The sequence below is a fragment of the Schistocerca gregaria genome, chromosome 5 (assembly GCF_023897955.1).
Source record: "Schistocerca gregaria isolate iqSchGreg1 chromosome 5, iqSchGreg1.2, whole genome shotgun sequence".
In the NCBI taxonomy this organism is placed as follows: Eukaryota; Metazoa; Arthropoda; class Insecta; order Orthoptera; family Acrididae; genus Schistocerca; species Schistocerca gregaria.
Window position 1 is genome coordinate 224,488,663 of NC_064924.1, and position 23,683 is coordinate 224,512,345.

General features: G+C 37.8%; 1 protein-coding gene across 1 annotated transcript in view; it reads right to left on the bottom strand.

Moving 5' to 3' along the window:
* The window catches only part of LOC126272342 (spatacsin), a 324,204-nt gene that overhangs the window by 169,763 nt on the left and 130,758 nt on the right, over positions 1 to 23,683 (bottom strand). Inside the window, exons 14-17 of the mRNA XM_049975137.1 lie at positions 23,288 to 23,458; positions 22,583 to 22,797; positions 14,546 to 14,826; positions 5,089 to 5,256 (exon numbers count right to left, since the gene is read on the bottom strand). Coding sequence (XP_049831094.1) covers positions 5,089 to 5,256; positions 14,546 to 14,826; positions 22,583 to 22,797; positions 23,288 to 23,458 — 835 coding nt within the window. The remainder of the gene's footprint in view (positions 1 to 5,088; positions 5,257 to 14,545; positions 14,827 to 22,582; positions 22,798 to 23,287; positions 23,459 to 23,683) is intronic.

The window sequence follows — 23,683 nt, forward strand, 5'->3', positions numbered from 1 at the left end:
CTTCATCAATAGTTAATTGTCTGTCTAAGAGAATTTTTTTACATGAATGTTCAATGGTTTCTTCATTTGTGGAGGTAAATGGTCGTCCGGCTCCTTCATCGTGCGTAACACTTGTGCGAGCATTTCAGAATTTTTCAATCCATTTCTAGACACTCCATTGTCGCAAAACACTTTTCTCATACTGTTCCGAAAGTCTTCAATGAATTTCAGCCCCTGATACACCTTCCGGCCACAAAAAAAGAAACAAATCAATGAACATTGCTCTTCTTTGGTGCAAATAGACAGCAGAGCAGCCATGATTAACAGCATAGCAGAATAACGAAACTAAACTAGCAGCTTGAAAATTGCAAAGATATAACAACAAATAAACAAAACATGCACCATCAATGTACAACGACAGTACTACCAAAATAAACAAAAATATAATTAAATTGCACATAATAATTGACTTACCCTCGTATATGTTAACTCTGCAAGTGTGATAAAGGCTTAGTCTTCTGATGATGATGATGATGATGATGATGATGATGATGATGATGTGTGGGACATAATAAACCTATGTCTTTTGACAGTTGGCACTTTCAAACCACCATTGCTCTTTGAATTCTGGCATATGTGCTTCCTGGTATGATTCTCATTGTGTCAGGTCTTATTGAGATAAATAGTATGGTGATGACGTTATTTCCAGATGTTGAGCATTTTTCTTAGCTAACTGCCCTAGCTGCTACAATATTGGATATATTCATCAGATTGCATTTTACAACACTGAATTTTCTGTAAGTGAACCACAAAGTTTTCAGAATAATGCCAATTACATGGCAGCTCCTCCCTCCATGAACCATGGACCTTGCCGTTGGTGGGGAGGCTTGCGTGCCTCAACGATACAGATAGCCGTACCTTAGGTGCAACCACAACGGAGGGGTATCTGTTGAGAGGCCAGACAAACGTGTGGTTCCTGAAGAGGGGCAGCAGCCTTTTCAGTAGTTGCAAGGGCGACAGTCTGGATGATTGACTGATTTGGCCTTGTAACAATAACCAAAAAAGCCTTGCTGTGCTGGTACTGCGAACGGCTGAAAGCAAGGAGAAACTATGGCCGAAATTTTTCCTGAGAGCATGCAGCTTTACTGTATGATTAAATGATGATGGCATCCTCTTGGGTAAAATATTCCGGAGGTAAAATAGTCCCCCACTCGGATCTCCAGGCGAGGACTACTCAAGAGGATGTCGTTATCAGGAGAAAGAAAACTGGCGTTCTAAGAATCGGAGCATGGAACGTCAGATCCCTTAATTGTGCAGGTAGGTTAGAAAATTTAAAAAGGGAAATGGATAGGTTAAAGTTAGATATAGTGGCAATTAGTGGAGTTCGGTGGCAGGAGGAACAAGACATTTGGTCAGGTGAATATAGGGTTATAAATACAAAATCAAATAGGGGTAATGCGGGAGTAGGTTTAATAATGAATATGAAAATAGGAATGCAGGTAAGCTACTACAAACAGCATGGTGAATGCATTATTGTGGCCAAGATAGATACGAAGCCCACACCTACTACAGTAGTACAAGTTTATATGCCAACTAGCTCTGCAGATGACGAAGAAATTGAAGAAATGTATGATGAAATAAAAGAAATTATTCAGATAGTGAAGGGTGACGAAAATTTAATAGTCATGGGTGACTGGAATTCGGTAGTAGGAAAAGGGAGAGAAGGAAATGTAGTAGGTGAATATGGACTGGGGCAAAGAAATGAAAGAGGAAGCCGCCTGGTAGAATTTTGCACAGAGCACAACTTAATCATAGCTAACACTTGGTTCAAGAATCATAAAAGAAGGCTGTATACATGGAAGAAGCCTGGAGATACTGACAGGTATCAGATAGATTATATAATGGTAAGACAGAGATTTAGGAACCAGGTTTTAAATTGTAAGACATTTCCAGGGGCAGATGTGGACTCTGACCACAATCTATTGGTTATGACCTGTAGATTAAAACTAAAGAAACTGCCAAAAGGTGGGAATTTAAGGAGATGAGACCTGGATAAACTAAAAGAACCAGAGGTTGGACAGAGTTTCAGGGAGAGTATAAGGGAACAACTGACAGAAATGGGGGAAAGAAATATGGTGGAAGAAGAATGGGTAGCTTTGAGGGATGAAGTAGTGAAGGCAGCAGAGGATCAAGTAGGTAAAAAGATGAGGGCTAGTAGAAATCCTTGGGTAACAGAAGAAATATTGAATTTAATTGATGAAAGGAGAAAATATAAAAATGCTGTAAATGAAGCAGGCAAAAAGGAATACAGACTTCTCAAAAATGAGATCGACAGGAAGTGCAAAATGGCTAAGCAGGGATGGCTAGAGGACAAATGTAAGGACGTAGAGGCTTGTCTCACTAGGGGTAAGGTAGATACTGCCCACAGGAAAATTAAAGAGACCTTTGGAGATAAGAGAACCACTTGAATGAACATCAAGAGCTCAGATGGAAACCCAGTTCTAAGCAAAGAAGGCAAAGCAGAAAGGTGGAAGGAGTATATAGAGTGTCTATACAAGGGTGATGTACTTAAGGACAATATTATGGAAATGGAAGAGGATGTAGGTGAAGATGAAATGGAAGATACGATACTGCGTGAAGAGTTTGACAGAGCACTGAAACACCTGAGTCGAAACAATGCCCCCAGAGTAGACAACATTCCATTGGAACTACTGACGGCCTTGAGAGAGCCAGTCCTGACAAAACTGTAACATCTGGTGAGCAAGACGTATGAGACAGGTGAAATACCCTCAGACTTCAAAAAGAATATAATAATTCCAATCCCAAAGAAAGCAGGTGTTGACATATGTGAAAATTACCGAACTATCAGTTTAATAAATCAGAGCTGCAAAATACTAACTTGAATTCTTTACAGATGAATGGAAAAACTAGTAGAAGCCGACCTCGGGGAAGATCAGTTTGGATTCCATAGAAATGTTGGAACACGTGAGGCAATACTGACCCAATGACTCATCTTAGAAGAAAGATTAAGGAAAGGCAAACCTACTTTTCTAGCATTTGTAGACTTAGAGTAAGCTTTTGACAATGTTGATTGGAATACCCTCTTTCAAATTCTAAAGGTAGCAGGGGTAAAATACAGGGAGCGAAAGGCTGTTTACAATTTGTACAGAAACTAGATGGCAGTTATAAGAGTTGAGGGACATGAAAGGGAAGCAGAGGTTGGAAAGGGAGTGAGACAAGGTTGTAGTCTCTCCCTGATGTTATTCAATCTTTATATTGAGCAAGCAGTAAAGGAAACAAAAGAAAAATTCAGAGTAGGTTTTAAAATCCATGGAGAAGAAATAAAAAGTTTGAGGTTTGCCGATGACATCGTAATTCTGTCAGAGACAGCAAAGGACTTGGAAGAGCAGTTGAACGGAATGGATAGTGTCTTGAAAGGAGGATATAAGATGAACATCAACAAAAGCAAAACAAGGATAATGGAATGTAGTCGAATTAAGTCGGGTGATGCTGAGGGAATTAGATTAGGAAATGAGACACTTAAAGTAGTAAAGGAGTTTTGCTATTTGGGGAGCAAAATAACTGATGATGGTCGAAGTAGTGACAATATAAAATGCAGACTGGCAATGGCAAGGAAAGCGTTTCTGAAGAAGAGAAATTTGTTAACATTGAGTATAGATTTAAATGTCAGGAAGTCATTTCTGAAAGTATTTGTATGGAGTGTAGCCATGTATGGAAGTGAAACATGGACGATAAATAGTTTGGACAAGAAGAGAATAGAAGCTTTCGAAATGTGGTGCTACAGAAGAATGCTGAAGATTAGATGGGTAGATCACATAACTAATGAGGAAGTATTGAATATGATTGGGGAGAAGAGAAGTTTGTGGCACAACTTGACCAGAAGAAGGGACCGGTTGGTAGGACATGTTCTGAGGCATCGAGGGATCACCAATTTAGTATAGGAGGGCAGCGTGGAGGGTAAAAATCATAGAGGGAGACCAAGGCATGTCTACACCAAGCAGATTCAGAAGGATGTAGGTTGCACTAGGTACTGGGAGATGATGAAGCTTGCACAAGATAGAGTAGCATGGAGAGCTGCATCAAACCAGTCTCAGGACTGAAGACCACAACAACAACAACATGGCAGCTTTCAGTTAAATCTATTGTGTATGATATCTGCCGTCTCTTGCTGCATAGTATACTTGCTGTGGTCTTAACATTTCAATATAGTGGAGTGAACAACACTTTTTTAGAAACCATCTAAATCTGTGACAGTTCTTCTTCCAATAATATCTGTTTTCTGAGACTGAAATTTCAATTATTGTTCACAGGTTTCCATTATCTGTGCCACTGTACATTTCCTACTCTGTTGTAGCATGCAGTGCAGACAAGTTTTCCTCTCTTCTTTTTGCATATGACTGCCTTTGTTTGACTGTGTGTCTTATAAATGAGTCTTTTTGACTCACAAACAAGAATCCCTTAATACAATTCAGTCAACAGTTGCACAGCTATTTCTATCTCACTTTAACAGTTTCCACAGATTCATCTGTCATTTTAAGATGCTTAGTATTGGTTTAGCAATATCTTCTACGCAGAAGCATAATGTCATGACATGTTCCAAAATGCACATACAGTATGTGATCGTTACAAACACCAATAGACAGATTGATAATTTACAATAAATGTATCACATTCATGTAGATCTTCAAATTGTTGTGCTAGCAGCACCTCATTTAACAGTGAACAGCAATTGTATATCATTAAAATACCACATGCTGCCCTCCCCCCACCCAGGATTTTTAGTGTGTTGTTAAGGACACTCCCTCCTAGCATTGTGAAAAAAATTATGACTATTTTTTTCATATATCAACCTTTTTGTCTTCGTTGATTGGACTAATTGTCTGCATGTTGCAGTATTTTTCACTGAGAAAGGGCATTACAATTGCCAAACTCACTTGTCCCATAACATACTGAGAGGTTGCAGTTATGAGGCCTGTGACACACACAAGTGACTAAACTAAACTAAGAGCTTCCTCCAGTTAAACATATTTACTAGTAAAATGTTGCTCTGTAGTTGATATAAATAAAGAAAGATTAATACTAACTTACCTGTCCCTTTTTAAATCCAATCTTAGAGTAATATTGCTTTCTTGAATCTTGAGTCAATTTTCTTGCTGCTATGCTTTCTTGTGACTTGGTTGTGATGTTGCTTTCCACTGCATGAACTAAATGTTCTTGCAGTGTCTTGGATTTAAAGCTTTTTGTCAGTTCCAGCACCTTCACAAACATACAAAAATGTATAAAGAACAGAAAGAAAAAGATCAGCTTCTAGATAACTCAGGATAACACAAGGGCTGGATAAAATATAATGAGACATACTATTTTTCCCTGATATGGCTGAATTGCCAGAGATACTTATAGTTACACTTCTTCAATATAATCACTGCCATTTTTTATGACCATTTGTTATATGCCTGGCAGACATCATATACCACCTGTGCTTCTATTTCTGCTGATGTCCTGTACTGACCACCATATAGCATAGATAATGTCACCTCTGGTGGTGTACTAGATCTCTCGAAATTGTTCTTTCACTCTGGCGGAAAGATCACATTCCCAGAGGTTCATGTTAGATGAGTATGGTGGACGTTCCAGACCCTGCCACTGCCAGCAGCACAAAAGGTCATGGACAGCAACATCAGTATGGCATTGTGCATTGTCAAGCAGAATGATGGGATGCTGTTCCATGAAATGTCGTCTCTTTTGCCTGAATTCTGGATGAAGGTGGTGTTGCAGGAATGTGCAGCAGTAGGCAGTGTCTATCATCACCTTTGGTGGTACAGCAAGATGCAGTATTACACCTTCAGTATCATACACCACAATCAACATCACCTTCCCAGCACTTGGTGTAGCAAGCACTTTCTGTGAACGAGGAGAACCAGGATGCCGCCATTCACTAAACTAGCATTTCAAGTTTGTTTCATAAGAGCATGCCCAGGTTTTATTGATAATGACAAACCATTGAATGAAGTTGTAATCTCTGCTTTGATAACACCCCAAAAAATCCTGTGCAATGGTGCAGCAGTGCCATTGTTGCACCTCAGACATTTCATGGGATATCCAATGTGCTGCAGTTTTGCAGTACCCCAAAATGTGCAGAATGTGAAGCACAATGTTGTGGTGTACTCAGACTCCTGCTGCTAACTCACGCACATTCCAGAGTCAATCAGCGTCCAAAAAGTAAGCAGGGAGCTAAGCTCTATTGTCTTCTATATGGATTATGCCATATGGGGGTGATCCTTCACAGCACCTCTGCCTAATCTGAACGCTGTAACACATCATGCAACTGTGCTGTTTGGCAATGATGTGTCACCACACATTTCACGCAGTCTCTGGAAACATTTTGGCATGTTACAATGTAGTGTCTCTTCAATTTTGAGGCAAGAACATTACTCTTTCTTTGTAAACATGATGTTAGGGTGGTTGCACTACTGCTACGACATTCAAAGGTCCACATATTACAGTGGCCTGACAGAGGACTATCTCTGCTCACTGTACAAAGCCATCTCACAGGCCTTCATTGTGTCAACACAATTGCACATCACCAACTTATTGGTTTGATATTACAGCAGTGTTACCGCTACTTTGTATCGAGCCCTTATATGGTTACTAATACATATAACTTTAAATACTTACTAAAATCTAAAGAAGAGTTTTTGGATATGATTTATTCTATCATAAACATGTTTTCAAGCCACTGCAGGCTCATCATCAGATGCAGGTATTACAAGAACATTATGCTGTGGACCAACTGTAGCTATATGTCATGCTGATGACTGCAATGCCTTGTGGTATTCATATCAAATCTGTTCCTATATTGTACATTATCAAGCAATGTACAAAACAATAACAGTATTTAGCTGCACTTGGTCTTAAAGTGTAAAACCACATCCAGCTAAATACTTTGTATAGTTGTGTACATAGCTTGATAATGTATGATATAGAAATGATATGGATACCACAAGGCAGTGCATTCTTCAGCACATCATCTAGCTGTACTTGATCCATAGTATAATGTTCTTATAGTCTGATGATGACCTGCAATGGCTTGAAAACATGTTTATGGAAGAATAAATTGTATCAAAATAAATAAACATATAAATAAATAATAAAGTGACTGGTTGTATATTTGTTACCAGATAAATTGGCAATTAAAATCATAGTCACAGTTCATCATCCACATTGGATACACTGAAATTATATTTTGTATTTCTGGCCTACATAACTGATACCTGAATGAGATTTTCACTCTGCAGTGGAGTGTGCGCTGTTATGAAACTTCTTGGTAGATTAAAACTGTGTGCCACACCAAGACTCAAATTCAGGACCTTTGCCTTTCGTGGGAAAGAGCTCTACCAACTGAGCTACCCAAGCACAATTCTCGCCCCATCCTCATAGCTTTACATTCGCCAGTACCTTGTCTTCTACCTTCCAAACTTCACAGAAGCTCTCATGCGACCTTGCAAAACTAGCACTCGTGGAAGAAAGGATATTGCAGAGACATGGCTTAGCCATAGGCTAGGAGATATTTTTAGAATGAGAGTTTCACTCTTCATAGGAGTGTGTGCTGTTATGAAACTTCCTGGTAGATTAAAACTGTGTGCCGGACCAAGACTTGAAGTCAGGACCTTTGCCTTTCATGGGCAAGAACTCTTGCTTATCTTCTCGGTCCTTACGCATGATGTATGTTGGCAGTAGTAGAATCATTCGGAAGTCAGCTTCAAATGTCAGTTCTCTAAATATTTTTAATAGTGCTGCCTTCCCTCCAGCGATTCCCATTTGAGTTCCCAAACATCTCTGTAATACTTACATTTTGTTCAAACCTACCAGTAACAAATATAGCCACCCTCATCTGAATTGCTTTGATATCTTCCTTAAATCCGACCTGGTATGGATCCCGAACCCTCAAGCAGTACACAAGAATAGATCTCACCAGCATCCTATATGCAGTCTCCTTTACAAGTGAACAACTCTTTCCTAAAATTCTCCCAATAAACCAAAGTTGACCATTTGCCTTCCCTATCACAGGTTTCACATGCTCGTTCCACCTCCTCTCACTTTGCAACATTACGCCCAGATATTCAAATGACTTGACTGTGTCAAGCTGGACACTAGTAATACTGTATACGAACATTACAGTTTTGTACTTCCAACTCAATAGTGGGCAGTATATATTCTATACATTAGTTATTACTGAACAGTTATTTGCCACTATGAAAATGATAGAAGCAGTCTGAAAGTCTTTGCAGAGTTTAGAATGCACATCAAGTTTCATAATTTGACAATGGAAAATGCTGTCCTCCTTCAGTTAAAGAGTACCATAGCATCCTACAATGAGCATAAATACCCAAAACATGTAGTACTAGTTGAAGTGACTTTAACCTACCAGGTATAGACTGGGAAGTCTACAGATTCATTGCAGGGGGCACGGACAGACAGTCATGTGGAATACTACAGAACATGTTTTCTGAAAACTGTCTTGAGCACCTAGCTTGCCAGCCCACATGCAATGGAAAATGTTAGATCTTATAGCTAAAAATAGGCTTGATCTTATCAAAAATGTCAGTTTAGAAACAGGGAATAGCAATCATGATGACATTATAGCAACTATGGTTATGAAAGTTAATAAATCAGTCAAGAAGGCTAGCAGCATGTTTCTTCTAGATAGAGCAGATAATCAGTTGTTATTATCTCACTTACAGGGTGAACTGATGTCACTTGGTTCCAGTAAGATGGATGCAGAGGGATTATTAGCAAAGTTCAAGCATATTGTAAATCGCAGTCTGGAGAGTGACATGCCTAGTAAGTGGATGAATGATGGGAAAGACTCACCATGGTTTAAAACAAAATTCAGAAGATGTTGACAATGAAGATGCTGTTGCATTCTCATTTCAAAAGAGAACACACAAACAACAACAAGCAAAGGTTAGTAGAGATTCGGGCGCCTGCGAAAAGATCTAGCTTACAACTATCTCCGTCACACCTTAACAAAAGATCTGGCACAGAACCCGAGAAAATTCTGGTTCTATGTAAAATTGCTAAGTGGGTCCAAAGCTTCCATTTAGTCCTTCATTGACCTGTCTGGTGTGGCAGTTGAAGATAGCAAAGAGAAAGCCAAAGTTTCAAATTTCACGTTCAAGAGTAAGTTCACACAGGGGAATCATACAAGCATGCCATCATTTGACCACATACTCCTGTATGTACGGCATAGAAACAAACATCCCTGGCACAGAGAAACAACTGAAAGATCTGAAAGCAAATAAGTCACCAGATCTGGAAGGAATCTCAATTTGTTTTTACAGAGAGTACCCCATGGCATTGGCTCCTTACCTAGCTTAAATATATCATGAATCTCTCGCCCAGCACAAAGTGCCAAGTAGGGTGACCAACTCTCATATCTCCTGGGATCACCAGCATTTGAACATATTTTTTCATAATCTCCTGGCTCCCATATATTCAGGTTCATTGGGTTGGTGTTTTTTTTAAAATATTTTTCAAGCATTTAAATTTTGTGGGCATCAGAGACAACTGATTCCATATCAACATTGTGTTTATCGACTATTTTAGAAATGGTCAACAGACACTTCGCAGTTACAAATGACTTCGTTTCAGTGCCACTGCTTACTGTGAATCGTTGTTCAAGATTTTATGGTGAGCAGTGAGAACAAACCTAAAACTGACTGAGGCAAAGTCTGTTGAAAAATATGTGCTCAGTATTTGCAATGTGTAATTAAGTAATTATCTTTTACAAATACATCTTTGATTTCTGGTGAAATTTTGCCTTGCTCTTAATCTCCCTTATTTTTTGTCAAGGATATAAGTATCTCACTTATTTTCTTTTAAGAAAGTGGTCACCCTAGCCCAAAGTGACTGGAGAAAAGCACAGGTGAGTCCTGTATATAAGAAGGGCAAAAGAGTGGACCCACAATATTTTCTTGAGACTGAGAAGCTTATGCTCATGAATCAGCATGGTTTTAGAAAGCAATGCTTGTGTGAAACTAAGCTTGCCGTTTTCTCTCATGATATACTGTGAACTATGAATGAAGGGCAACAGGCAGGTTTCATATTTCTAGATTTCCGGAAAGCATTTGACATAGTGCCCCATTGTAGGCTGTTATGATGGTACCAGCATATGGAATAAGTTCACAGATATGTGAGTGGCTCGAAGACCCCTTAAGTAATAGAACCCACTAAGCTGTCCTCGATGGTGAGTGTTCATCACAACAAGGATATTGTCAAGAGTGCCCCAGGGAAGTGTGATAGGACTGCTGTATTCCTCTAGACAAAACAATTTGATCACAACTGAGTGACTGTAGGAAGATACAAGATGACTTAGACAAAAAATGGAACAAGCATGTAAGGACTGTGGTGAGGAAGCTGAATGGTCAACTTTGGTTTACTGGGAGCACTTTAGGAAATTGTTGTTCATCTGTTAAAGGAGACCACATATAGGGATACCAGTGTGACTTATTCTCAAATACTGCTTGAGAGTTTGTGATCCATACCAAGTCAGATTGAAGGAGGACATCAACACAATTCAGAGGTGAGCTACTAGATTTGTTACTGGTAGGTTCGAACAACACATAAGTGTTATGGAGATTCTCTGGGAACTCAAATGGGAATCCCTGGAGGGTAGGCAATGTTCGTTTTGAGAAACACTACTGAGAAAATTTAGAGAACTGGCATCTGAAGCTGACTTTCGAATGATTCTACTGATGCCAACATACACTGAGCATAAAGACCACAAGGGTAAGGTATGAGAAATTAGGGCTCATGTGGAGGCATACAGACAGTCATTACAGTCATTTTTCCCTTGCTCCATTTGCGAGTGGAACAGGAAAGAAAATGGCTAGAAGTTGTACAGGGTACCCTTCGCCATGCACCATACGGTGGCTTGTGGAGTACCTGTGTAGATGCAGATATTACTCGATTCACAAAACTTGAGAGATAAGTAGATTTACATTCAAGTTAACTGAAAAAGACAAATTGAAGAAGTTAATGCAGCATGAAAATATGAGAAACAATACAACGAGTTGTAAAGTACATCTAATAAGCTTTTATTTCAACTGAAAGTAATCTTTTAGTCTTCAAATGATTTTTTTGCTACCCAGTGTCTACTTCGTCTGAAACTTTCTATGTTGTAAGTAACACACTAAATTAATGATGTACATTTTCTATGTACTAAATTTGAGTGCATCCCCTTCTAGCTTTCAGTGAACAACAGATCCAACACCTCAGTCCATCATATGCCACAGAGATATTGTACTTCATTTTTATTTACGACGTATTAGTACAGAAAGAGCTCTAATGCAATATAATGGACAAGAAATAATAAAGAAATAAATGTGAGATGTTTTAACATATAATGTATTATCATTTCACAGACTTTTGTAAATATTATGGTAATTATGTTAACATTTTTCTGAAATTTATTATAATGAGAGATCATGAGGGATTGAAAATTAATTTCTTCATCACACCGTCAATGAATGGAACTAAACTGTGGACTTACTAACACTACAGGAATTACAGATTTTTATCTCTACATGCACACAGTTTGCAAGTTATAAAACGAATACAGCAGAGAGAGACAGAGCTCGTACCTTTCTTAAATTCAGATTCATCAGTTTTTCTCATAAGTGGACAGACTAGTATGGTCACTGAGTAAATTGTACTCTGTACTGAAAGTCACAGGTTCAACAAAAGAATTAGTAAGAAAAAGGATCACTGCATGGAGAGGAAGGAGAACAACACACAAGATGATTTGATTCCAGAACAACTATTAATAAATCTCCAAGATAAAGTCATGTCATGTTAAGGAATCATTGGACATGAGAGCGAAATATTAAATGCAACTGAAACAGGACACAAAAACATGTACAGGAAGCATATAGTTTCAGAATAAATATTTTACTAGACCTAAAAACTGAAATTGCGAGTAATGAGAGAGTAACTTATAAGATAGAGGTTCTTGCAGTTTCCAAATTTTTCAGTTCACTTTGCCGAAAATTTTAACATCCATACTGCATACAAAATGTTCCATAAACTCAGAAATTGGTAAGGTGTAATTTTAGCCAGTTTTTGTAATTTGTTTAGAAATATCTCCATCTTCTCTTCAGGTATTAGCCAAGAATTTCCTGTTATTGCACCCATCTCTGCCGCGGTCTTCCTCTGTCTCTTCTCCCACGGCACTTAAAATTTCTTGCCCTTAAAAGTAGTCTCTCACTCTCCATTCTTTGTAGATGTTCATTCCATTTTCTTCTGTAATCTCAAATGTTATCATTGAGGCTAAAGATTTGCAGTTCTTCTCTAATATCTTGATCTCTTGTGCAACCTTTGAACATGTCTAAGGAATTTCATTTCTTGTGCCTCAATCCAGCTTTCTTGCTTCTTGGTAATCACCCATGCCTCATTTCAATAGAGCAGTGTGGGAACTTCAACAGTTTTGTAATATTTAATTTGAGTGTCTTTCCTGGTTTTGATTTTAGGTTCCGGTTGATTGTTCCACATACCCGACTGAATTTACTAAGCTTAATTTTAATATCTCTGCTGTAGCTATACGCCATTTCAGATCCGAGGTAACTGAAATGGTTCAATTGCTCTAAAATCTTCTGATATATCACTATTTTGGTTCTGATTGGTTCTTTCCCCACGAAGGCCATTGTCTTAGTTTCTTTCTTTTGAAATTTCCATGTTAAATTTTGCACTTACCCGTTTTAGCTAGTAGATTCCTTTCTGAAGGTCACCTTCCTAATCTGATAGGATCACTGCATCATCAGCATATGGTAAATTATATCTAGGTAGATGCGTTTCTGAAATTCTGATTTCCACATATGTATTATTTCATTAATGTAGATGTTGAATAAATTTGGAGAGATGCAGCAGCCTTGTCGTACCCCTTTGTTAGTTGGTACCTCATTAGCTGTTTTACCACTGAGATCTAGAGTGACATTTGTGTCTTGATACAAACTTTTTATCGCATTTACTAGATGCTTTGGATATCCGCGATTCATCATTATTTCCCAAAGTTTCTGTCTGTTGACTTTGTCAAAATCTTTTTTAATGTCAATAAAAGCAATGTATGTTTCTTTATTGTACTCTCTCCATTTTTCTATTATATGCTGTAGAATAAAAACTGCATCTATTGTGGAGCGTCCTTTCCTAAAACCCATTTGTTCCTCATGAAGTACTGCTTCTGTTATGTTTTTAAGTCTAGTATTTAAAATCTTAGCATACACCTTGTATGCTGAATCCAGTAAACTTACTCCTCTGTAATTACTGCAGAGGCAAGTATCTCCTTTTTTAAAAATTGATGTCACTCTAGCTGTTTTCCAGCCTTTGGGAGTACTTTTCTTCTTCCAACATTCATTGAAGAGATATAGAAGTCATTGGTGTAGTGTCATTCCTCCATATTTTAATAAGTCAGCATTGATGCCATCTTTTCCTGTTGCTTTTCTGTTCTTAAATGATGTTAGTGCAGATGTTAATTTGTCAAATTGTATTTCATCAATTTCAGTTTCTTGTACTGTATGATCTTACCAGAATTTGCTGTAATGATTTATCATATGTTCTTCTTCAATACTATTTATTTGTATCTTTTCTCTTTCTGTTGTGTTTAAGGCTTTTAAAACCTTATATGCCATTTGTTGTCTTACATGGATATAGGGTTCAATATCAGAAATAAACCTATCCCAATGTTCTTGATGTGCTTATCTTACTATGCATTTAGCATTATTTCTTTTCTCCTTACAGTATTGTCTGTTCTCAATAGAGGGGTTGCTTAAGTGTTTTATATATGCATCCTATTTTTCTTTGAAAACTTTCATTAAATCCTCATTCTAAATATTTATGCCTTTTCTTTTCCATATTCTTTTCTCTTTACCAAAGCTTCTCCTGCTACTCCACATACAGTATTCTTCAGAGTTTGCCATTCTTCCACTACATTGTCTTTATTTTGTAAGTTTGCTAGTTCTTCATTTAATCTCCTTTGGTACAGGTGTCTGATATTGTCCTCTTCAAGCAAGTATACCTTATAAATGCTTTAATCTTGTTGGTTTGTTACTTGTTTAGTTGTTTTCTTCCATTTTGTGAAAAGATCTATTCTGAAGATTAGTAAGAAATGATCTGATCATGTATCTTGTCCTCTATAAACTCTTGTATCCCTCACTTGGCCCACTAGCTTATCATTTACTAAGATGTAGTCGATTATTGATATAAGATCTCTGCTAGCCCAAGCATACTTGTGTATATCCTTGTTTTTTAAGTGAATTTGTGATTTTTAAATTGTTATAAGTAGCAAAATCTCTTAGTAATTTTCCATTTTCTTTACATATTGGTTCTCCAAACAGACCAATAACATTTAGAAAAATTAACTGCTAAAAACACACATTTAAATGGGAAATTAGAGCATTTGTTCAACTGAGAACCTGTACTCAAAAGAAAAAAACTCTTTGCTCCACAATCACATACAAATTGCCTATACATTTTCATGTAATATGTTGCTTACCTGAGTAATGGGATACTGATGGATATCAACAAACATCAAAAAAGGCAACCACATATCTTTCTTGGCACAACAATTCAAAAAACCTTCTGGAAGTTTTATTTTGTGGATTTTTGCAAATTTTACAGCAAGTTCCCATTGAATAATTGCTTTTATAACAACGTTTTCTGAGTCACTGTCAGAATGTGGAATGGCTGAGTCACACAGCAATGCAGATTGTAACAAAGATAAGATTTCAACAGGAGACTCAGGATTTTTCACAATTAGTCCATGCATAAGCAAAGCTGTAATAGAAATAAATATTTATTTTTTTAGGCACACAAAATATATTACACCAGTATACAGCATTTAATTCTACACACAGTGAAGTGACAAAAGTCATGGGATACCACCTAATATCGTGTTGGCCTCCTTTTGCCTGGCATAGTCCAGCAACTCAACGGGCATGGTTTGAACAAGTCACTGGAAGTCCTCTGCAGAAAGTTTTAGCCATGTATCTCTACAGCCATCCATAATATCAGAAGTGTTGTAGGTGCAGGATTTTATGTCTGAACTGACTCTCGATTATGTTCCATAAATGTTCCTTGGGATTCATGTTGGGTGATCTAAGTGGTCACATTATTATTTCAAAAATTGTTAGGAAATTCCATATTCAGAGATCAAAATTGTCAAGAGTGTGCCATGAATACAAAATTTTAGGCATTACCTCTCACCATGGACAAAGCAGTGGTCAGTGGCCTTCACTTAATGACGGAGAGCAGCAGCGTTTGTGTAGAGTTGTCACCAGTGCGGACAGACAAGGAACACCATATGAAATAACCACAGAAATTGATTTGGGATGTACAACAAATGTGTCCTGTAGGACAGTGTGGTGCAATTTGGCATTAACGGTCTATGGGAATAGATGATTGGTGCAAGAGTCTTTGCTAACAGTACAGCATCACCTGCAGCACCTCTCTTGGGCTCATGATCATATTGATCAGACCCTAGACAACTGTAAAACCACAGACTTCTCAGATGAGTTCCGACTTAAGTTGATAAGAGCTGATGGTAGGGCTTGAGTGTGGTACCAACCAGATGAAGCCATAGACCCAAGTTGTCAGCAAGTGCTGTGCAGGCTGGTGTGGGCTGTGTTTACATGAAATGGACTGGGTCCTCAGGTCCAAATGAACCAATCATTGACTGGAAATGTTTATGTTCAGCTACTTAGAGACAATTTGCAGTACTTAGAGACAATTTGCAGCCATTCATTGACTTCACATTACCAAACAGTGATGGAATATTTGTAAATGATGATGCTCCATGTCACCGGGCCATAATTTTTTTCAATTCATTTGAAGAACACTCTGGACAATTTGAAATAATAATGTGACCACTTAGATCACCCAACATGAATCCCAAGGAACATTTATGGAACATAATCGAGAGTCAGTTTTGTAAAATAATGGACACTACATATTTAGTTTTACTTCGTTTCTGGATTTGAAGATGATCCACGGAGCTCAAAAGTAATCGCACTGCAAGTCAGGCACTGGCCACTGTCAAGTGGCCTTATTTGTGGATCACTATCTACAGTCTTGAGACTGGCTTGCAATATTGGGCTCATTCCTGACATGGAAATCCTCTCCAGACATGTGCCCTGTTACACATAGCAGTATATATCTAAGCTCACTAGACAAAAAATTGGTCACTCCAATGTGCATGCTCGGATGAATCGTTAAGCCTTTACAGATGGTACAACAATCAAGTTAAAACCTCAGTCACACATTCAGTGCACATGAGCATAAGGCATTACTGATCAGTGAGACATTTATGTTTCAAGCAGACATTTTTTGTAAAGAGGAGTAAATGTAAGGATGTGACAGAGTGGCAGAGAGGGGAAATCATGTTCAATCATTCCCATGGCCGTATGGTGTGTGAAGTTGCTATATTTGTTAGTGTATCATAGTGGACTGTTCAATGTGTCCACAGGCACTGGTGTAACAAATGTGGCCACAAAATATGACACCAGAATTCTGGTTAGAAAAAGATTGTGACTGAGAGGGACTGGAGACACAATTCATGGCTTCTGAATAAAAATTTCTTCCAAATCAGACAGGTATTGCTGCAGGCAGTGAATACAGGTCCATTGTGACCTGTTAGAGAGAGACCATTGTGACAGGAGCTGCACACAATGAGCATTTGGAGACTGTCACCTTGCAAGGGACCATTGCTCACACAGGCACATAAAGATGACAACAGCAAAGTTCAGTGGGCTGAAAGAGTATGTGACTGGTTTTCTGAACACTCTCTCGCACTATTAAATCTCAATTGGCCTGCAAAATCTCTGACTTGGACATCACAGAAAATCTGTGGGATGTGTTGGAACAGCAGGTAAAACTCCTACATCAGTATTCCTGGAGTTTGGTGGAACTGTGTGATCTAATCCTCAGCGAGTGGTTTAATCTGTATGCGGAGTATCTGCATAAACTTGTGGATTCACTTCCTGATGGAATCCAAGTAGTTATCAAGTCAAGGGGCGAAATCACATTGTATTAAATAACACTTGTAATTATTTCTGCAAGGGTGACTTAATTTGTTGTCCAGTGAGCTTATTATCTATCTTAACATCCAATGGGATTACTAAACATAGGATAGATGCATAAAAGACTTCTCAAATTGCCTTTAGATTATAAAATATATGGGAGAAGAAATATCAGACTACCTCAAAAGAGATGGAAGGAATTTTGTAAAGATGAGACAGACTTGAAAAACCTAATCCATCAAATGAGGACGAACAAAAATGTTGAATGTTGTTAATCACTGGCACAACACAGGTAGGAGGGAATACCTCCCGTTTATGACAGATGCAGGTAGCTCATGAACAAATTCTGATAGACTTGGTGGAAACAGAGCTTTCTCCATCCCGCAAAAGAGACAGCGGGATTATTTCATGACTATGCAATATAGTACCTGGTGACCTCTATGCAACAGGGACACAATAAAAGTAAACCAAGGAGATAATCAACTGTACAGTACTATCATCAGGCAAGGTGTGAGAGAAACAACAGTGAGAGGAATTGACAAGTAAGAGGCAAGGGAAAGAGAGAATGAGAATAAAAGTATAGCTGACACCAAAATAACAAAGAAGAAGGAATAAACATAGAAGAAAGAAGCCACAGGAAATAGTGGCAGATGTACAAATACACTACTGGCCATTAAAATTGCTACACCACAGATGTGAAATTTAACCAACAGGTAGAAGATGCTGTGATATGCAAATGATTAGCTTTCCAGAGCATTCACACAAAGTTGGCGCCAGTGGCGACACCTTCAACGTGCTCACAAGAGGAAAGTTTCCAGCCAATTTCTTATGCACAAACAGCAGTTGACCGGCGTTGCCTGGTGAAACGTTGTTGTGATGCCTCGTGTAAGGAGAAGAAATGCGGACCACCGCGTTTCCGACTTTGATAAAGGTCGGATGGTAGCCTATTGCGATTGCGGTTTATCGTATCGAGGCATTGCTGCTCGCATTGGTCGAGATCCAATGACTGTTAGCAGAATATGGAATCGGTGGCTTCAGGAGCGTAATACGGAATGCTGTGCTGGATCAAAATGGCCTTGTATCACTAGTAGTCGAGATGACAGTCATCTTATCTGCATGGCTGTAACGGATCGTGCAGCCACGTCTCGATCCCTGAGTCAACAGATGGGACGCTTGCAAGACAACAACCATCTGCACGAATAGTTCGAATCTCTTATTTAGTTGAGATACTTTTAAGAAAGGGGAGCCTGTTAACGTGGTTTATCCTAAAAAAGGCCCAGTTCTCCTATCCATGACAAGAGTTATTCAATAATGTGTGGCCAAACACCCACCTGCTATACTCTCACTAAACAACTCTTAACAGCCTTCCTTTCCCTGTTCAGTTGAGTTTCAGACCACGCCTAGTATACCCCCTTCTCCTGATAATCCCCACTGGCACCAGTGCAATGTGTGTCCAGTCGGCAATCCTTGGGGCCATCTCCAGCTCTGTATTTACATGCTGTAAGGCACTGCCAAAACGAGGCTGAACATGTTGGCAGAACAGCTCTACTGTGCTCACATTGGTGCTGCCGATCAATATGAATGTATCAGTACTAATAATGGACATATTAAATATTCAAAGTAGTCTTCTGAAGTTACTGTTAACTGCAATACTGAAGTTCTTAAATTAGAATATAAAAGTCCTTTGATATTCTGAATTGATCTAGCAACTGAAGTCTAATTCAGAAAACTTAATTACACAATACCCAATAAGTGAAGGTCTTCCTGTTACTGACACCAGGATACATTTTGATTTTATGGTGATTTGCCATTTTTCTTTATTCTTATATGGTACACTGAGGCGACAAAAGTCATGAGATAGTTATATGCATATTACAGATGGTGGTCATATTGCATACACAAGGCATAAAAGGACAGTGCATTGGCAGAGCTGTCGTTTGTACTCAGGTGATTCATGCGAAAAGGCTTTTGGGTGTGATTACGGCAGCACAACAGGAACTAACAGACTTTAAACACAGAATGGTAGTTGGAGCTAGACACATGGGACAGTCTGTTTCAAAAATTGTTAGGAAATTCCATATTCAGAGATCAAAAATGTCAAGAGTGTGCCATGAATAAAAATTTTAAGCATTACCTCTCACCATGGACAAAGCAGTGGTCAGTGGCCTTCACTTAATGACGGAGAGCAGCAGCGTTTGTGTAGAGTTGTCACCAGTGCGGACAGACAAGGAACACCATATGAAATAACCACAGAAATTGATTTGGGAAGTACCACAAATGTGTCCTGTAGGACAGTGTGGTGCAATTTGGCATTAATGGTCTATGAGAATAGATGATTGGTGCAAGAGTCTTTGCTAACAGTACAGCATCACCTGCAGCACCTCTCTTGGGCTCATGATCATATTGATCAGACCCTAGACAACTGTAAAACCATGGACTTCTCAGGTTAGTTCCGACTTAAGTTGATAAGAGCTGATGGTAGGGCTTGAGTGTGGTACCAACCAGATGAAGTCATAGACCCAAGTTGTCAGCAAGTGCTGTGCAGGCTGGTGTGGACTGTGTTTAGATGAAATGGACTGGTCCTCAGGTCCAAATGAACCAATCATTGACTGAAAATGTTTATGTTCAGCTACTTAGAGACAATTTGCAGTACTTAGAAACAATTTGCAGCCATTCATTGACTTCACATTACCAAACAGTGATGGAATATTTGTAAATGATGATGCTCCGTGTCACCGGGCCATAATTTTTTGCAATTCATTTGAAGAACATTCTGGACAATTTGAAATAATAATGTGACCACTTAGATCACCCAACATGAATCCCAAGGAACATTTATGGAACATAATCGAGAGTCAGTTTTGTAAAATAATGGACACTACATATTTAGTTTTACTTCGTTTTTGGATTTGAAGATGATCCAGGGAGCTCAAAAAAAATCACACTGCAAGTCAGGCACTGGCCACTGTCAAGTGGCCTTATTTGTGGATCACAAATAATGCCACTTGACAGTGGCCAGTGCCTGACTTGCAGTGCGATTACTTTTGAGCTCCCTTGATCATCTTCAAATCCAAAAACGAAGTAAAACTAAATATGTAGTGTCCATTATTTTACAAAACTTAGAAAAATCTTGCACATAAATGTTTAATTTACCTATGTATCTGAGAATCATCAAACTGTGACGTCTGTATCAGAACCACATACCCGAATACTATGGTATGCAACTGTGGACCATATTTTAATTGTTAGAAGGAAGGAAGGAAGGAATCAAAGTTAAAGTTTAATGCCCCATTGACATTGAGGTCATGAGGGGTAGAGCAAAGATAGTGAAGGAGATCAGCCATGCCCTTTTAAACAAACAGTCGTGGTATCTGCCTGGAGCGATTTAAAGAAATCACAGAAAACCTAAATCTGGATGGCCAAACACAGATATCAACCACTGTCCACCCGAATGCAATTTCAGAGAGCTAACCACTGTGCCATCTCACATGGTCCAAACATTCCCAAAGAGGTGTCCCTGAGGTTCAATGTGTAGCACTTCTGAATGTATATGGTTCCAGTAAAGTGCTTTGATATTAGAATATGTCATCCAAATACTGTTTTATTATTGTGAATTGAAGCATGCTCCCTGCTACTAAGAAAATGTTTAGCAATTACTTCTGATATCCATCCTTTATAACTCGCAGGCATATATGCGATTTTCTTGTCTTCCTGTTATCCTCTTAGCATACTATCACTCATTTTATGTTGTTGTTACCCATTTTCTGTAGCACCTTGGTTACTGTTGAAATCATATACCTGTTTGCTTACTGCAACTTGTTTAATAATAGTGATTTCTTTGCTCCCCTCAAGCTCACTTAATGGCTGTTAGATTATGAGAACTTCCATTATACAAGCAAGAGAGGAGAAAGGCTGCTACAAAAAATTAAAAAACAACCACAAAGTAAAATCAGTGATTTTATGCTAACAGGTGAATGGGAAGAAAAGAAAATCGTCGATACGTCCACAAGTTATACACGACAGGTATCACAACTAATTGCTACAGTTTTGTAGCACCAATTTCCATAAAGGGTTTAAGACTTATGATATTCTTTGCTTCAGACCGAAGCACCAAATCAATAAAAGCCTCAAAATTCATGGTAGCAAGTATATATAAATTGAAATGTGGAAAATATCTTAAAGTTAACACAGGTCACACAGGCAAGGCAACTGAAATATGTTTCAAAGATCAAACTTCATTTCACAATAATAGAACATTTGGTGAAAATCTAGCATCAAAACACTCTGTTGGAACCAGTGATACACACTTGGAAGTATTACAAAATTAATCTTAAGTACATCTCCTGACAATGCTCAAAAAAATTGAGATTTTTGCACACCGTTTACAAGAGCCAGGCAATAAATTCAGCAGAAAAATTTTATAACCAGGGCATTTGTTAAAAACTTCAGAGGCTCTTCCAATAATTCACATTGACACAGCACAAATATAAGCAACAGCCCCACTCACTGAGAAGAGACAATCGCTGTGCATCATCTCACACACCATCCTAGCAGCAAAACGGCATGCAGACTGGCTTCCACACACACCGCGAAACTGTGAATTTTACAAAACCACAAAGCACAAGCAGATGCAGCTAACTGTAACTGTTATATTCCATTCACTATAATTTTAGTTGCTCACATAGTTTCAGTTTTATAATATTATTATTTTATACCCTCTACAGTTCTATAATTCCAGTGTTTTACAGTAGTGATATTTTAAAACAATTCAGTTTTTGTTACTTTACATAACCCCACTTTTATAATTTGACTATTTTACTTCTTTTGCAGTTTACAAGGCCTTGTTCTACAATCTTAATGTTTACATTAATTTTTACATAATTTTAATTTTTATATTTTAGCATATGACTCCCTCTTGTCACACAATGTACTATAGCGTCTTGCTGACTGTAAATTCATTGTGGTTACACTATCCCTAATCCATTGTTCTACACTCTTGATATTTTAATGATGATTCTTACATAATTTTACTTTATTTAATTTTACATAAGTATACTGAATTAAGCATACGACATCCCTCACACTACACCTCCTTGCTTTCTTTCCCGATCTCCCAATCTCTCTCAATCCACTTTTTCCCCATTCTCCTCTTTTCTCTCCCCCTACCTCCACCAGTTACCTATTCAAAACACAGACCACAGTTGCATGCACAGTATTCTGATATGTGGTTGTGATAAACACACATTATACAACACCTGATTAAAAATCGAACTCCACAGAATAGAATGGCATTTGAGAAAATATCAAAAATTAACACAAGGATTGCTGGCAAAATATATATTTCATTTAGGCCCTGTATTTCACTTAATGATGACATCTGAATATATACATGGCTCTACACACCCCATGGTCAATATCATTATTTCGTACAGCAGAAATACCTAGGTGGCAAAAAAAGAACATTAAGCCTAAGTTTAATGTTTTAATTCTTTCAAATATTATAGGAAACAACGTACCAACTTTTTCCACTAATAATTCAGTATTTGTTGTGGAAGTTTGTTCTTCTGAAACCAAATAATCTAAGATTTTATTTGCAGCTGTGATATGTACTCTCATAACTTCTGAGTTGGCACCCAACATTTCAACAAATGATACACAAGCACTTGTAATACAAGTGTCTCTGAAATTTTGTAATGCCACACCATGAGCATAACTTGAAGCTTGCCTTGTCCTGAAACATGTAAATAATAAAATAATGATAACAAATTCAAATAGTGAAGTAAGAAATGTGATACAACACAATAACAAAAGAACTTTTAAGTATTCTGTAATGCTACTATTTAAGATAAAAAAGCACTTTTAACTATTCTGTAATGCCACTATTTAAGCTACTTAGTACTTTAGAGCTGTAAACTTAATATTTAATGGCGTTTGTGGTAAGCTTGTTGTAGTTTAGTTTCATCAAACAAAACAAATAATTAAACAAGAAAGATACTATCTTGTGAAACCAGATAACTACTAATGAAGAAAGTTCAGTACCAATAACTGAGCAAAAACACATTACATTCACTTTTATGTTCCTGTTGACTGCCCAGTACTGTGGTAAAGATTCTTGTATACCTTTTTTTTTATCTTTCATCCAGGATTTTATATCACTGTTATCAAATGAAATTGATGGAAATAAAACATCAGATATAGAAAGGAACTATATATAAACATACATTGTTTTTGATATCCTCTTGTGGCACTTGAACTGTTCTACTAAAAAAGTATTTGCAGCAAAACTTGGCCGTCCTTGTTTCAAATAATACAAGTAATCCAATTTACATTTGTATCCATATTTAGAGACCAACTTTGGCATTGAAAAATGTGGCAGATCCACTGCCTCAGTCCTGTAATAACAACCACAATTAATAACAAAATTTGCAGACACAGTACCAAATTCCAAAAACTATAAAATATTATCAATTCAGATTAATAAAAGTAATATTATAATCTACAAAGAAAATCTCTCTAAAATAAAGGATAATCAAACTACTTACATTGTATTAGCAAGTATCTAAACAAATAAATCCTAACAAAAACACTTGCTTTCAGAAATAGATGAGTTATCATGA